Raw genomic sequence first — 16,254 nt, forward strand, 5'->3', positions numbered from 1 at the left:
GTGTGTGTAGTGAGTAATTCCTTTTATCACAGGACAGTAGCCTTCAGGAGCAAAGTGGAAATGAGAAGTTCTCCATCCTCTTCACTGAAGGATTATATTACAAAGGATATGTTCAGGACTTTTTTCCATTTTTACGACACCCTCCTGACTAGACTATTTTTATCTTTTCTTTTCTTTTTACCTTAACGGTTTTTAGGATTATGTGGGTTTAAATGGCATTTTACAGGATGAAAGTTTTATTTCGTTTCATGTCGTTTAAACACTTAAAGTGGAAATTACACTCAAGGCTTCAAGGAGAATCTAATTTTAGCTGAAAGTTTGGAGGTTAACCCCTGTATGTTTGTGTCTCCCTGACCAGTACCAGTATACATGTTATGTACAAATTATATATTTTATATATATATGATTTCTTATTCACCCATTACATTCATCCAATCCCTCTCTTTACTGATTTTCTCCCCAGATTAGTCTTAACAAGTTGCAAACATCAACCAAGCCCCACAAATCACACACAATCTCTTGAATGTGTCTTGTGAACTGTGCAACTCTTTAAAACCATATAACTTAAGCCATGCAATGAACTAACGGGAATCATTGGTCCCATTGGTCTCAGTGTCCCATGGGTGGACACACTGAATACTTCCAAAAAGTATCATTTATTAACACTATAAAAATGTACACTCCACACAATGTCTTATAAATAGCTGCTAGTGGTAAGGACATTATTAGCTAACTTGGCCATTGAACATTAGCCAAAATTATTTTATTGATGTTTTATCATTTCATCAGATTTGCCAAGGGGTTGGGTTGCTTTAGCCTCCTCATTACATAGCCTAAGAGTTCTGAAAGCAGTCCAGCTTACCGCAGGTTCTACTACATGTTCCTGTTCACAGTGAGTGGCACTGCCAGAACCATCGTCACCACCACCACCACTCTCCTGCTCTAGCAAACGTCTGTAATTCTGGCACGTTTACTTGAAGAGCAAGTTTCTTTTTTTCTTGCAGTTTCCTCCTTTGCGTATTCTCTCCATTTCAGAAGATCCTAACAGATGCCATTCTACTTCAAAAGGCACTGAGCTTCTGAACATGAACAAACCTGAGACAGCAGCAGTTCCTTGGAATTGTAGACATTGTCTTTAAGGTGTCTGATGCTTGACAACAAAGTTGGGCACACTAACCTGCAGAAGTTCTGTATCATCATTAAGGTAAGGTAATTGGTTTAAGTTCAGAACTACAAGTTCAGTCAACTTCAGTCATGGGCAATAACCTTCACCAAAATACAATGCACACTTACAGCAGGGGCACATATAGAGTGAGCATAGCCACCCTTGTTGGTGAAAATTAAAGAACCATATTACCTATAGAGCTCAATACCTAAAAGGCACATTCAAACAATGGGTGTGTAAAATAATGGGATAGTATACTTACCAAAGGCATTGAGTTTATTCAGTCTTCTCGTATGTGTCTGATTTATTGTGGATTACTTTTTTGTTAAAGGGCTGCAGGTGAATTCATTGGATGATCTGTCATTTTCTAAATCCATCTGCACATCTTTTTTCAGTGTTGATTTTAACACTAGTGCATTTAATTACTGTCTGAACTACAGCTCCAATTATGCACTGTGCTACAATTCTGCTTCTCCTAATTCCACCAATTAAACAAAAGCCCTGCAGTATAGATGACTGTTGATTGTGGTTTATTGGAAATTTGAAACATACGAAGCAGACTCTCCTAAAAAGTCGTCTTCAGACCCTCATTACCCACTCACCTGTACCTCCATCCGTCCCTCAGCAAAGTGTGCCGAAATGAGGCCTGACGAACAGTCTATGGCTGGTGTGAATAATTCATGAACCATAAATCACCTAGCATGCCTCCCTAAAGGGGTAGTTATTTTACGCCAGTTGTTCCCAGGCCTCCTCCTGTGCAGAAAATGAAAGAGCAGCCTTAACCTGAAGGTCCAGCTTTGTGTCGTGTGTCTACCCCAGCTGCCTCTCAGAGGGAGCGCTGCATGTCTTGTCCAGCCGCGCAGGGGTCTGTGCAATGTTCATTATCGTTCTGGATCAATGGCCTCCTCCAGGATGAAGAAGCAGTGTGAACAGTGGTTGTGAGCCTGAAAAGACTTTCGATACAAAATGAGGATCTGAAGTTCTTTTGTGCTTTGATTAACATGCTCATGTATATTCCGTCTGGAATATTTTTTGAATGTTTTGTTGTCTTTGACCCAGTGCCCATAACTCTGTTATAAATATAAGATTCACAAAGACTTCCACTGCATTCATTCATTATCTGTAACCGCTTATCCAGTTCAGGGTCACGGTGGGTTCAGAGCTGGAATCATTGGGCGCAAGGCAGGAATACACCCTGGAGAGGGCGCCAGTCTTTCACAGGGCAACACACACACTCACACATTCACACCTACAGACACTTTTGAGTCGCCAATCCACCTACCAACATGTATTTTTGGAGGAAACCCACGTGGACACAGGGAGAACACACCAACTCCTCACAGACAGTCACCAGGAGCGTGATTTGAACCCACAACCTCCAGGTCCCTGGAGCTGTGAGTCTGTGACACTACCTGCTGCACCACCGTGCCACCCACAAGCTTTTTAAATTCATCCCAAATAAATAACACATTTTTAAAACAATAACTGAACATTCTAGCTTTGTGAAACACACCTCCAGCAAGTTAAATTACTGGAATTAATGGCATTCTTTTTCCTGATGAGGATGAAGTGAGAGTGAAGGGGTATAACTAGTGGTGGAGAGATGATTGGGGCGTGGTCTGGCTTATGGCCAGCATGACTTATGGCCATGTTATTGAAATGATATGCCTTTTCTAAAGACTGCACAGTTCTTTCTCTGTGGCAAAAGGCATGATCATCCTGAAAGATGACCAAGAAAATGTCCAAACCCCTTCTCTTTTATTTGTACTACTTTTAGACACATCTCACTGGAAACAACCAAGATGTTTTACCACACTTTGTAGGATTTACTTCTTGAAGGGGTTTTATGATATTGTTCATTATTAGCCAACAGCTTATAAAGATGAACTCCTATGCCTATGAACTCCAAACTAAATGGCATTTTTAGACTGGATGCTGATATTTGATTTAGAAATGCAAATTACACAGTGATTTCATTTCCCCCCCAACTATTTGATCTGAAAAAAACTATGCCAGTAATTAGAATAATTTATCATTAATTAGAATAATTTTTCATGAAGCTGTAATGTTCAGTTATCAAACAGAAAAGGTTTGCTTTGTGTTGTGAGTCAACTACTTGTCTACGAAAAGCGAGTATATATCTAAGTACGTTAGTAAGTTAAGGCTGCACCTACAAATCACTACAAGTGCAAATTATACGTAATATGGTACTAAAGCACTATCAAAAAATCTAGTTGTTTTTTCCCCCAATTGTTTTCCAAAAGTTTCTCCGTTACCAATTCCAATAAGATGCAATTCCACCAACCTTGGAGATGAAGGCAAGCACATGCTTCGTCCGAGATATGTAAAACCATCCACCACATTTTTCCATTTAACATCACTGGACACATTGACCAGAGCTGGAACATCAGCAGATGCCTGCACTGTGCTTATGTGATCGGGGAGAAGGAGAAACATCCTACCTTCTCTGAGAGTGAGGCCACCGCGATGGCTTCTGAAGGCTAAGGCATCACTGGGGATCAAATGGATGACCAACATTTATTAGAAATAAAGTTCAACATTTATGGGTTTTAGCAGTTTGTCAGTGGATATTAAATGGCAAACTGAGAAATATGGCTTTCCAGGAAGAATAAAGACCAAATACGTTCAAGTATTAATTAATATTTGATTTATTCATTTAATTTTTCAAAACTATTTTTTCATAATAAATCTTCACTTTGAGGTCATCAAAGAATTTTCACAATAAAAACAAAAGAATCATAGAAAAATTGTACACAAATAAAAAACACAAAAAAACAAAAAATTAAACATTTTATTCTGACGTATTTTTGTATGTCTTGTACATTCAGTGTAGTACAAGATAGCAAAAAAAGGAGTGCGTTCACAAACAATACGTTTTCAATTTTAGGTGTCTTGAGATTGCCGTCTTTTAGCTGTGAGGTTCCAATATACATATTTCTGGATCCAGTCTACTGTCATTTTTTCTTTTTTTTCCCTCTTTTGTGGGTTTGATGGTGTCATCTATTAGAGCCATGTCATAATGACCATGCATAACTACTCTGGTCACTGAGAAGAGCAAAAAGGATATTGCTTCAACTATTCATCAACAACTCATATAATTCCACTTTCCATGTGTTAGTTTGCTTTTCCAAACCCAAACTTGTGCTCGGTTCTTTCAATGTTGACACATAAGGAAGAATTGCAAAAAACAAAAAACAAAATAAAGGGTACAATGGCAGAAATAAAAAATGCTGACATTGAAGATGCACGTAAAGGAGGAAAATTAAAAATACAGAAACCCAAATGTTTATAGCTAATGGCAGAAACGGTTCTATCGCTATAGCAACACATTAACATTTATTTTTTTCTGTTTTTCATTGTTTTCCCATTTGTTTTTACTAGAAAATGTTTGAAGAGCAGGTATACTGTAGTTGGCATCATCTATAACAGGCTATAAAACACCACTTCAGCCACAGTCCAGAGAGCACACATAGATAGTCTTTGCACCGTATATAAACATATGTAATAAGATACTTCACGTGCATGGAGTTTTTCTCAAACTATCCCAAACGGCCCCGGTATGCTTTACCTTCCTTAATCATCAGCATCATCACTGTTGGCGTCGTCATCGTGACAAACATACGAACTAAAGAAAACAACCGCAGATTTTACACTTGGATTGATAATAAGGCCTCCATAGTCCTCTTTGACACCAAGGCATTGGTCCTCCATTTTGACTTAAGTTTAGATCCTTATGGTCTTCACCTTGTATCGGTTTCCAACTGGCCAACACTGCCATTAGAAAAGGGGCGAGGGTTTGGGGGCGGGGGTGGATGAATACTTTGGCTGATTTAACAATCATACAGTAGGTAGCTTCTCATAGTGATAAGTCTCTTCCTCCTTTTTATCTCTTTTAGTGAATGTCTTTTTAGCGTTCCAGATGTTCATGGGTTTTTCTGGATGAAGAGGACATGTCCAGCAACACATACACAGGCAACATAATATGAAACACAATTAAACCTCAGTTCTGAGCAGTGGCCTTGTCTCTGAGTGCTTCACTCTAACATATGGGGATGTACTTGCTCGTCCCTTTTTTTTTTCCAAAGGACTCCCTCCATTCTGTGAGTTTAACACACTCTTTGCCCCAAGATTCCTTTGTACACACTTTCGGCATTGTTATAGTTCTTGTGTGCTTGAGTATAAAGTATGTTTTCTTATTGTTAGTAACAGTATATCTAGTCTCAGTTAAAACTAAGACTGTGATGTTGCTTTTTTTCTCTTAAGTATTATACATAGGTTGGCCTCTCCTCCCCTGTGCCCGTAAGTTTGTGAACGCAGGGAGGGAGAATGTCTGCAGGATCAGACGTAGTACTCTTTGTCCTTGTTCTTTTTATTCTTGCTGGAGATCTTGGCCACCCCGATGGGCTTCTCCTTGACCGCGGCGCCGTTGGGCTGCGTGGCCGAGTTGCTGATGTAGTTGCGGCTCTCGTCCACGTGATAGGACCCTTCGTCGCGGTTGCGGTACTTGTACATGGCGTAAAGGAGGATGAGGATGCAGAGGGCCGCAGCTGCTACGATGCCCACCACCATCCCAGTGGTGCTGCTGGACTCTCGGATCACACCTGGACTCGGGTAGCCCTTCGCCTCAGGCAGTGGAGGGTGTGCTGTATAAAGAGAGAGAGAGAGAGAGAGAGAGAGAGAGAGAGAGAGAGAGAGAGAGAGAGAGAGAGAGAGAGAAGGCGGAGGCACTGTTCATTAAAGCCATCAGTCTATCTGTATTCCAGCAAAAAAACTCCTAGTAACCCTTGAAACATTCCCAGACTGCTAATGAGTAATCAGGTCAAATATTTACTGTACAAGCTCTTGTGATTGTAAACAAGGGCTCGTTACAACATTTACATAATTATTTTAATTAATATACAGTGATTTGAATTCTAGCTCCCTCTGTCTGTTGCTGAAAACATACAGAAAAGTGCTGGACCGGCAAAAAAAAAAAAGAAAAAATGAGGGTAACGAGGCCGGACATAAAGGAAATCAATATCCCCTCAGGAAATAGATCAGACCACTCGACTCACTTTGACTTCAGATTGATAACTCTGTGTGTGACTGCTTTGTAGCTCGTATCTCTGCTTAGGAAATCCATGATAACAAAAGCAACCCATCACATCTGTAACACTAAACACATCTACAAGGTTCTGGCCCCTGGGCATCTTTCTGCCTCCATTTTCCTTCCTTAATACAATCTACTCATCATATTGAATCTAGCGGGCCATAAAGTGCAGGGTTTTATTGGCTGATACACTAACACGGAGTGATCAAATTGGATATGTCACACATTTTTATCTGCCGTGACCAGTGAGTGAACTTCATTTTCCAGCTGTTTATTTCCGAGCTGAGAGATAGTTATCTGTTTGCTGATTTATGCAGCTTTAAACTTCTCTGAGGGAGAGAGGGAGAGTCAATGGGCTTCTGCATGGCTGCGGGCAGGACATAAAAACCCTGGCTGAAATGACACCTGAAACAAGCAATTTAAAGCCCTTTCACTGATGCAGAGTCAACTGTAGCCTGCAGGTGTGGAAAATGAGATGATGATGAATGCAGCTGAAGAACAGAGCAGGCTTTTAGCCCACACATTGGTTAATAGAGTGATCACATCTCCATGCAGAAAAAAACCGCACTCAATAAGACCATTGCTGTCAATGTTATTATCCAGTTTGTGTCTTCATGCTGCTGTAATAGTCTCTTTTCGGTTTTTGTTCCTGTTTTTCAGTTCCCTCGTCTGCTCTATTGTTTTAAAATAGGCAATTTTCCAAAAATCTGTGATTAAAGCCTTAAAATGCCTCTTGCCTTAGGAGGAGATTTTCATTATTTCAGTGGCATGCCTACAAAGCCTGCGTAAATGGGTCCATGTCATGGGTCACTTGCAGCCGCCACTGAGCTGGCTAAGGAAAGCAGGTCTCAGTTAACCTTTGTTTTTTAATTCCTTGTCGAAAGCGGTTTGTGCAGTTGAGTGTGTGAGCATGTGGCCATGCCACTGGGAGATATAGGAAAAGGTGCTCACAGCACGCAGCCGTGCTCACTGGCCTTTTCCACATCTGTGTTCTCCACATCAAACCCCATCAGCCTCTGCACTCTCCACACACTCACCATACACTCGTACACAGTTACAGGAAAAAAGTTTTCTTATTTCAGGTCACTTTGCTTTGATGATTTTTCTAAACGGAAGTAATGAACACGTCCCTCAGAAAGAAAAGAATTAATGATGGTGTTTTATTGCAAATGTTATTGTAAAATGTAAAGAAGAAAATGGCAAATTTGCAAATGTATAAAATATAGATCACCCACATATTGTGAAGCAAATAATACGTAAACATAGAGTTGATATTGATGTTTATTATTATTATTCGTTTTTATTAACTATTCCATTAATTCCGACATTGTCTAGGACAATGTTTATATTAAAAAAACGTGTTGATTTATTTTAACTTAGGAATTCAACAAACTGTGTGACTTCACCAGTGGGGCCCAAACTTTGCCCACGACTGAATATATTTCTACAGAGTGGTGGTAAATGCAAAACTTCCATAATGGCCTCAATGCAAAATCTGTGGACATCGGCTCATCCAACATTTCTTCTAAAATCAAGGCTATTCATAAGTAGTTTGTGCCTTTGAGCTTTGATTAGATGAGGGAACATTCATTCATTCATTCATTATCTGTAAGCGCTTATCCAATTCAGGGTCGCGGTGGGTCCAGAGCCTACCTGGAATCATTGGGCGCAGGCAGGAATACACCCTGGAGGGGGCGCCAATCCTTCACAGGGCAACACAGACACACACACATTCACTCACACCTATGGACACTTTGGAGTCACCAATCCACCTACCAACGTGTGTTTTTGGACTGTGGGAGAAACCCACGCAGACACAGGGAGAACACACCAACTCCTCACAGACAGTCACCCGGAGCGGGAATCGAACCCACAACCTCCAGGCCCCTGGAGCTGTGTGGCTGCGCCACCATGCCGCCATGAGGGAACATATCCATGACAATTTGATGGCATTCAGCCATGACAGCATTACAAGCTCAAAGTCCAGCCGTGTGTTTTGTTCTAGATCGCAAGCACCTCTCAAACTCATCCCAAAGTCATTAGGAGATAAACTGTAGTTCCACTTCTAAAGCTGTATTAACACTTGCCTGAGAGCACATTGAGTGCTGGCTCATGTGCAGCTGCTTCAAAGTACCCTGACTCTTTTCATGATTTTATGGAGATTATAAATGCTGTGTGTGGACCACACCCTCCACTGTTTTCTGGAATTACTTATTATAAGGGGGTGCATGTAGAGCATCTACCTCATTTAACACCCTTGAGAGAGTTTGGAATGACATGTAAGACACATGTTCCTCCTCCTCCATCAAAACACAGAATGAATATTTCTGGTGGCGCCACACCTGAGGACACTTCATGTATTTTCTTTTAAACCTTTGTCACTCGTATGCACTTGTCCAATAACCCCAATGTCAATGTGTTGGTCCTCATTATTTCATCTCCTCAATATTGTATAAAGAACTCTAATTACATATTTATGGTAATATCTGCCTGAGATGTGGTTCACTGCTCATCATTATGGGATCTTTTACATCTCTAGTCATCATTCTGCCCACATCAGAAACATTCTCCTGGTTTTAAAGCTTAATGCTGATTAACTCATGAAAATATGAAGCTGAGGGTTAATAGCATCATGAGGATATCATTTCATACATTATCATTTATCATTAAATATTCCTAAAAAAAAGTACAATTAGAACAAATCACATGGAATTTGAACTTAGGAAAAAAGGAAAATAATTCATAAACAATGGATGGCAAATCAGAATGAATCAAAATCACTCCTATGAATAACTGCCGTAATTGTTCAAAGCATAAAATGTGTTCGAGGGTCATATAATATACAACTCACCCTGCATTAATGAGCGGTTGTTGCACTTTGCTGTGTAAGTGTTGAGGGATATAATAATCACTGTATGGTGTGTGTAGCTGTGTTTTGTCTCAGCTGAAACTGAGCAGGTCAAGCGTGTTAAATAAGCACTTTTTAAATGGCAGCTTTTGTGAAAGAGCTTCTTTCTTTCTGAAAGCGTTCTTTATTTTTCTGCCGGCTCCTGCTTGGGTCTTAGTTTGAGTATTTACCAGTCAGAGCACTCCACTAATTCATGAGTCAAACGCACTTAGTCAAATGTCAGAACGTTTGATTACGCTGCCACAAGGAGTTTACAATAATACGATGAAGCACCACAGACGACTAACTGGAGAACATTCTGACTGTTTAATGAACGGTTTAAAAACAATAATTAAAAAAAAAGAAAAAAGAAAAAAGAAAAATATGAACTGGAATAAAATAAAGGCCCATGGACAGCAGTAATAAAAAAGAAAGATGACTAACCTAACCCACCTGAGGTTGGGTCACATGGTTCAATGTCCTCATCATCACTAGGGCATTCAGCCGAGGCTACCAACAGATCATCCTGGAGGAGAGAGAGAGAGAGAGAGAGAGAGAGAGAGAGAGAGAGAGAGAGAGAGAGAGAGAGAGAGAGAGAGAGAGAGAGAGAGAAATAATAAAAAAAACATTACTGGAAATGTCTAAATCCACTATAAAACTTTAGTAACACCGCTGTATCATTAGAGGTCTCCTGCTGCATGAGAGAGAGAGAAGAGAGAGAGAGAGAGAGAGAGAGAGAGAGAGAGAGAGAGAAAGAAAGAGAAAGAGAAAGAGAGAGAGAGAGAGAGAGAGAGAGAGAGAGAGAGAGAGACCTACAGACACAAAGAGAGACATACATTTGGTCACATTTGCTGTTTGAAATAAATCCAGATGAAGAATAGGGAAGAGAGAGAGAGAGAGAGAGAGAGAGAGAGAGAGAGAGTGAGTGAGAGACATACTGTGTATTCCCACAGGCCTTTGAGCTGACAGACTACAGTTGACAAACATCAGCTTTATAGACAACAATGCAAGTATTCAACAGTGACCATGACCACATAAGTCCAGTCCATCCTCTTTTTTCTGGCAAAGACCCCAGCTCCTCTGACTAATGCTAGTCTCATTAGATGGATATTGATCTTGCAGTGAAATCTGAAAAGGACAGGACATTAAAGCTGCACCAAAACTGAACAGGCGTGCAAACACACACACACACACACACGAACACACAAACACACATACGGCTGTACGCTCTACTGCAACGCTGAAACACACCCGAGAACATCAAATCCCTTCGTCTGTCCCTGAACAATCCTCATCAAAAGAAGCTTTTTAAATCTGGAACTATGCTACGCACAACAAAGCCTCAGAGACCTTCTCTTTATCTTAGAAATAAGAGCACTGCTAACAAACACCGCTGACAAACGGTGACAAATCCACATAGAAACGCTGAGAATATCTTGCCTCTGTTCCAGTAATAGTTCCAAAAGGGAAGAAAGCCATGCTGCAATTCTTCTCTGCCTGAACCTAAAGGACGGAATCCAACCGTGGCTTAACTGAACACACACACAAAAAAAAACTAAAAAAAAAAACAGAAAATCAACTTTGCTGATCTCTCCTCATTGGAGCACTCGGTCCGCGGTGTGTGAAGACTGCCAGCGCTACGTTCTTCTCAGCTCTCCGAGAATCTGACGATGTGAAGTGGTGGCATCCATTCGGCGCCAGCGTTCACACTTCTCAGCCTCTGATTAGCCGAGTGTGTATTTGAACGCCAGTTGGCGGGTGCGTGCGTGTGTGTGTGTGTGTGTCGTCAGAAAGGCAGGGCTTGGTGTGTGTGTGTGTGTGAGTTTGTCAGCAGGCGAAAAAGAGGCATCGATTTGCCTCTATGTGCTCACATACACACACACTGCCCACAGGCATCAGGGCAGTGCCCACGCTGAATCAGGACATTTCACCACCACCATCACTGACTGAGATCCTCCACACACAAACAACAGGCAGAGAATAAGAGAGAGGGAGAGACAGAGAGAGAGAGAGAGAGAGAGAGAGAGAGAGAGAGAGAGAGAGAGAGAGTGAAGAAAGGTGGGAGTGGGAGGGCTCCCTGCACAGTCATGTCAGTTTGGCTGTCATTTTTCTTGCAGCCATATCTTTTGGACTCCCAACTCTCAAACGCCCTGCAAGTAGGTCAGCATGGGTGAATAATTTAGGTCCCTAGTGCTGGAGTAAGCGCCAGGCCAGGGGAGACATAGAGAGGGAGGGTATGTGTGTTTTTTTTAGATAGAGAAAGAGTGAGAGAGGGTGTTGGCGGTGGGGTGGGGGGGGGTGAGACAGACGGGGAAATATTGGACGATAGAGCAAAAGCTGCATGACAACTGGGCAAGTTTACCTGTTTGGCTTGAGAGGAAAGAGAGAGAGAGAGAGAGAGAGAGAGAGAGAGAAAGAGAGAGAGAGCAGAAGAAAAAGCCAGCCATGCTAGCTGCACAAAACTGCTAGCTCTATCTGTCCCTCTCTATGTATTTATTACCTTTCTATTTGTCCAACTCCCTTTCTTCTTTCTCAAGGAAACAATATAAAACTATATAAACGCATGTGTGTATTTGTGTTCCTGAAGTGTCAGGAACTTGAATCAAAGTCCTGAGATTGGTGTTACACAAGCGCTGAGCATGAGGCTCTTCTGTACATCCATAAAAGTCAGATATGACTAAGATGGCGCTCTCTCAGCCTCCATCTGCCACAGTTCTCCAATCCCTTCTGCCCACTCAACAGCTGTGCTGAGACGGACATGGGGACAGGAGGCAGAAAATAGGTTAACGAGGGAGGCAGAGAGAAGAGTTTACTCTAAATGAGTAAGTGAATAACTACAGTGAAGATCAGGAGCAGTGGGTATACTGACAGAGGGTCATCTGTGGGGGATTCACTGCCTCTCGCTCTCACTCTGTTTCACTTGTTCTTAATTACTGTTATGCCAGCAGGCATGATGAGGGGCCTGACATGCTGCCAAACGGGTGGGAAAACGGCAAAGAGGAGAGAGAGAGAGAGAGAGAGAGAGAGAGAGAGAGAGAGAGAGAGAGAGAGAGAGAGAGAGAGAGAGAGCCTGAGTATGGAAAGCAGTAAAAGCTCCCCTCACCTATGAACACACTGGAGGAACCAGTTGTGTGCTAATGAGAGAGGAGCGATATAAGGTGATGATAGGAGTTTTGTTACCCCAACACACACAAACAAGGAGTACACTTACAAAACACCTCCTCTGCTCAGCCCCCTCTAATTAGCCCCCAGCTGCCTCAGAGACCCAGTGTTAAAAGAGTACGAGTGCACATCCATTGTGAAGCCTCTGCTCAGAGAGCTGAAGGCAAATAAACTGACACTACTTCAGACAGTTTTCCTCTACACCCTCAATAAGCATTTTCACTGGTCCCATACGTATTTGTTCAACAACCTGCAAATCACGTGAGCCAGCCAACGGCGACAGTGGCAAGGGAAAACTCCCTCGAGGCTGGAGGAGGAAACCTTGAGGGGAACTGGGGGGAAGGGGAGAGACTCAGAAGGGGGACCCATCCTCCTCTGTTCAAATTACTGATAGAAGTTCAGGGATATAGTCGGTGCTAAGCCTGCCCAGAATCATTGGGCACAAGACAGGAACACTGGACAGGGAACAATTTCATCACAGGACACCACACACACACACAGTCTCTCAAACACTCCAACAAGGACACCTTTCCACTGCCAATCTACCTACCAATGTGTGGGAGAACACTCCACATTCTTCAGAGACTGTGACCCAAGGTGAGGTTTGAGCCCACAATCTCAGAACCCTAGAGCTGTGTGACAGTGACACTATGTGTTGCACCAGCATGCGCCCCAAATATCACCATGAAATAATGCAAATGAATGAGTTTCCATCAGAAAGAAGCCTTTTCTTCATTGCTGTTAAGTTTCATTTTCAAGCTAATTATTTCTTTGATGTTTTATAAATATCACTGGGACACCACAAGTTTAGTCCCAAGAGATGTCACAGTTATCCAGGGCTGGGACTCCCAGAGGACACACATGCCTCAGCTTCTCTTGTGGGTATATTTAAATCTGTCACACACTAACACACCACCACAGCACTGAGATTGATTCATGGAAGTATGCAGAGCAACAGAATACAGTCTGCAATGGTAGAAGAACAAAGTGCTCCTGTGTGGTCAGTGGAACCCAGGGAGTGGACCATGAGAGTAGAAACAAGGTGGTGGTCTTAATGTTATGGCTGACTGCTGTATGTGTATGTAATGCCTACATAAACCTCACATCTCTTTTTCTCAATAGCTCAAGATGTTGCACTATTACACAATCACAAAATACATATAAATAAGAGCCCGACATGCACAGTTTCCCACAAAAACAACGGCCGGTAAATGACAACAACAAGGCGAGTTGGCAACTCCACATTTCAGCATTTCAAACTTCAGCCAGATATTCTTTGTCATCTTGGTACTGAAAGCAGACCTGGTCCATATTTATAGAAGCTAATAATGCAATTTCTACCACAGTCACAATATTGATGAGAAATATGAGCTATTAGCTCTTTTATTTATTTAATTAGCTATTTTCTAAAAATTGTTCAGCCCCATTGTGAAGGTACATTTTTATCTCTATTATTATTTTTTTTAAATCACGTAATCAAGCTTAATAGATTAATCCTGACAGAGTCTCGACATAATCTCTTTACCTGCCTCTCTTTATCTCTAACACCTACAACCAAGCCAGCCAGTCAAACAGAGCACTAATGCAACCCATCTCCATCCATTTGCAGCTAATAGACATCAGACCCTCGTCTCTCTTTTCATCCTCCCTGTTTCTACTCTATAATAATCCCTACTCCAAAAGCCAATCTATATTTTACAGCTTGCTTGTGTGAGTAGCTCATATTCAGAGCTCATCCTTGACTGCCTCCCTCCCTCTCGCTATCTCTTTTTCTCCTCAGGAGCCGAACGTTCTAACGTTCCACCTCCGAAACGCGCTACCTTCACACATACAACCGTCTGTTTCTGTTGCCATGGAGACGCAGATATTCAGGCCATTACAAATGGTGGAAAATATGAAAAAAAAAACATGGTCTGTGGAGTACGGCTTGGGCTCAGTTGGGACCTGCAAAAGCAAAGCATTGATTCCTCTCTCTCTCTCTCTCTCTCTCTCTCTCTCTCTGTACTGAGGAGTTAACAGAGAGAGAGAGAGAGAGAGAGAGAGAGGGTGAGTAGAGAAGCAAAAGGGAGAAGAGTAAGAACATCAAAGTCCTTTGCTTGGCTCCATACTAATGACACGTGAATATTCATGCGGTGGCCCGGTGCTAAATGCAGCTGGGCGCTGTTCTCAGTGCCGAGAGCAAGCAGTGTGTGTTTAAAAATACTGAAAAGCTTGCACACACTGAATAAGAAATGCGCTCTGAGGCACTGCAGTGTTTCTTCCTCTTCCTCCTCACAGAGCCCCTTTTCTCCTACAGAAAAGACAATAGAGGAGAAGAGCACATCTACAAGATCAGCAAAGACAAAGCACGTGTAAAGAAAGCCCCTCAGGGGACATGGCTACACACTCTCTGCTTTGAATTATGAAGGAGCCAGAGAGTTCAAGAGCAGCTAAGATATGAGAAGTCAGCTTCAGGAGGGGCGCTGACGTCTTCATAATGAAAAAATAAACAGGGGAGATGAAGAGAGGAAGTTTTGACTTTCTTTGGGGGCCCTTCCCCTACCCCTCCATGTGAGAAGGGACGCGTAACTTCTGTAACAGAAGATCTGGACCTTCGCTAGGTGCCAAGAATCAAGATGGCTGCCCAAAGAGAGGATCAGGGAGTTTACGCATGCTCACAGCTGCTCTGCCACAAGGAGCCAATAATAAGTCAGGTCTATACTTACACACTCTCACACCCACTCGCTGTATGAATAATTGAAATGCTGGCAAATATTGATGAAAACATTCTTTGCAGGTTGTTACAGTGATACTATCAAAATGATGGAAGGCCTATCAACAGATGTTTGAATGAAATGGTCATATCAGGGTTCGGTGTGTGAGCAGAAGCTTTAGGAGCAAACTGCTGGGAATTTCTACTCTGATCCAAGACCAGTGCCAGCTCAATGGCCTCAACAATCACAGCAAGAAGACTGAGTGGAATACCAACATACACAAAGTGCTAAAAAGGGATTTGGATACTCAGGAACAGCTTGAATGTTCACTTGAAGGACGTCCAATAAAGTAACTCTTTACGTTAAACTCTGCTGAATCCTGCATTGCACTGACAATGCCGATGGTATATGTGTAAATGCATTATATTCAGTTACATTACACTGTCCTATTAGCATTATTATGATGGCAATCATCATAACCTGTTATAATGTTTGGTGTCATGAGGGCTAATTAGATTAAATGTGAAAGAAATTAATATAGTGTTATGCTGCTATAACATCCATCATGATGACATCTGTCATGACAGTTACTATGTTTACATAACACTTCTATTACTGAACAATCTCCCTATACAACATCTATCACGGCATGGTTATGCCAGAGTCCTGTAGCAGGGTTCAGATAGTGTTCATCTTCCATGCTCTCACTCAGAAGAAGCCTCTGAGTAGCTGGAGAAACTACAGAGCCTCCACCCTGCACCAAAAGCTCACGATGCCACTCTCCAACTTCAGCTCTGCTTCTTTGACAAGACAAGGAGAAGAAGCAAGCTGCAGCTGGAAGAGAAGTTGAGCACGGGATTGGCGGACACGTCCACACTCAATCCCGACGAGACTAACTCCTGTTGCCATGAGGACAGTGCCAAGCTCACCCTTCACTTTATACGAGAGTGGAGAAAGGAGGATGTGCACAATACTAATAGGCACTTTTGCATGTGCAAGGTTCTGCACAGCTGGAGAAGAATGAAGAAGCTCTGAAGCAGGGAGGGAATGGACGGCATGCTGTGGAAGAAGCTGGACACGAGGCAAAGCGGCGGGCAGAGAGGAACATAGACTTCAAAAGCAAGGAGCACACACTGTTTGGAACAAAAGAAATGTGACATCGGCGACTGTTCACTTTCAAAGCACTGCAACTTTTCCCTCACGCTCTCGCTTTCTCTCTCTCTCTCTCTCTCTCTCT

At 42.2% G+C, this 16,254-nt stretch overlaps 1 protein-coding gene across 12 annotated transcripts in view; it reads right to left on the minus strand.

Annotated features, from left to right (window-relative positions):
- Positions 1-3,881: 3,881 nt before the first annotated feature.
- The window catches only part of nrxn1a (neurexin 1a), a 189,157-nt gene continuing 176,784 nt past the window's right edge, over positions 3,882-16,254 (minus strand). For 9 of the 12 annotated variants that reach the window (XM_066664959.1, XM_066664955.1, XM_066664954.1 and 6 more), the window contains 2 exons: positions 9,607-9,688; positions 3,882-5,829 (listed from right to left, as the gene is read on the minus strand). In XM_066664959.1, the coding sequence (XP_066521056.1) occupies positions 5,525-5,829; positions 9,607-9,688 (387 nt within the window). In that variant the 3' untranslated portion in view covers positions 3,882-5,524. The remainder of the gene's footprint in view (positions 5,830-9,606; positions 9,689-16,254) is intronic. The other 3 variants (XM_066664960.1, XM_066664961.1, XM_066664951.1) reach the window with 1 other exon arrangement.

Source organism: Hoplias malabaricus, chromosome 3 (genome assembly GCF_029633855.1).
Source record: "Hoplias malabaricus isolate fHopMal1 chromosome 3, fHopMal1.hap1, whole genome shotgun sequence".
Taxonomy (NCBI): Eukaryota; Metazoa; Chordata; class Actinopteri; order Characiformes; family Erythrinidae; genus Hoplias; species Hoplias malabaricus.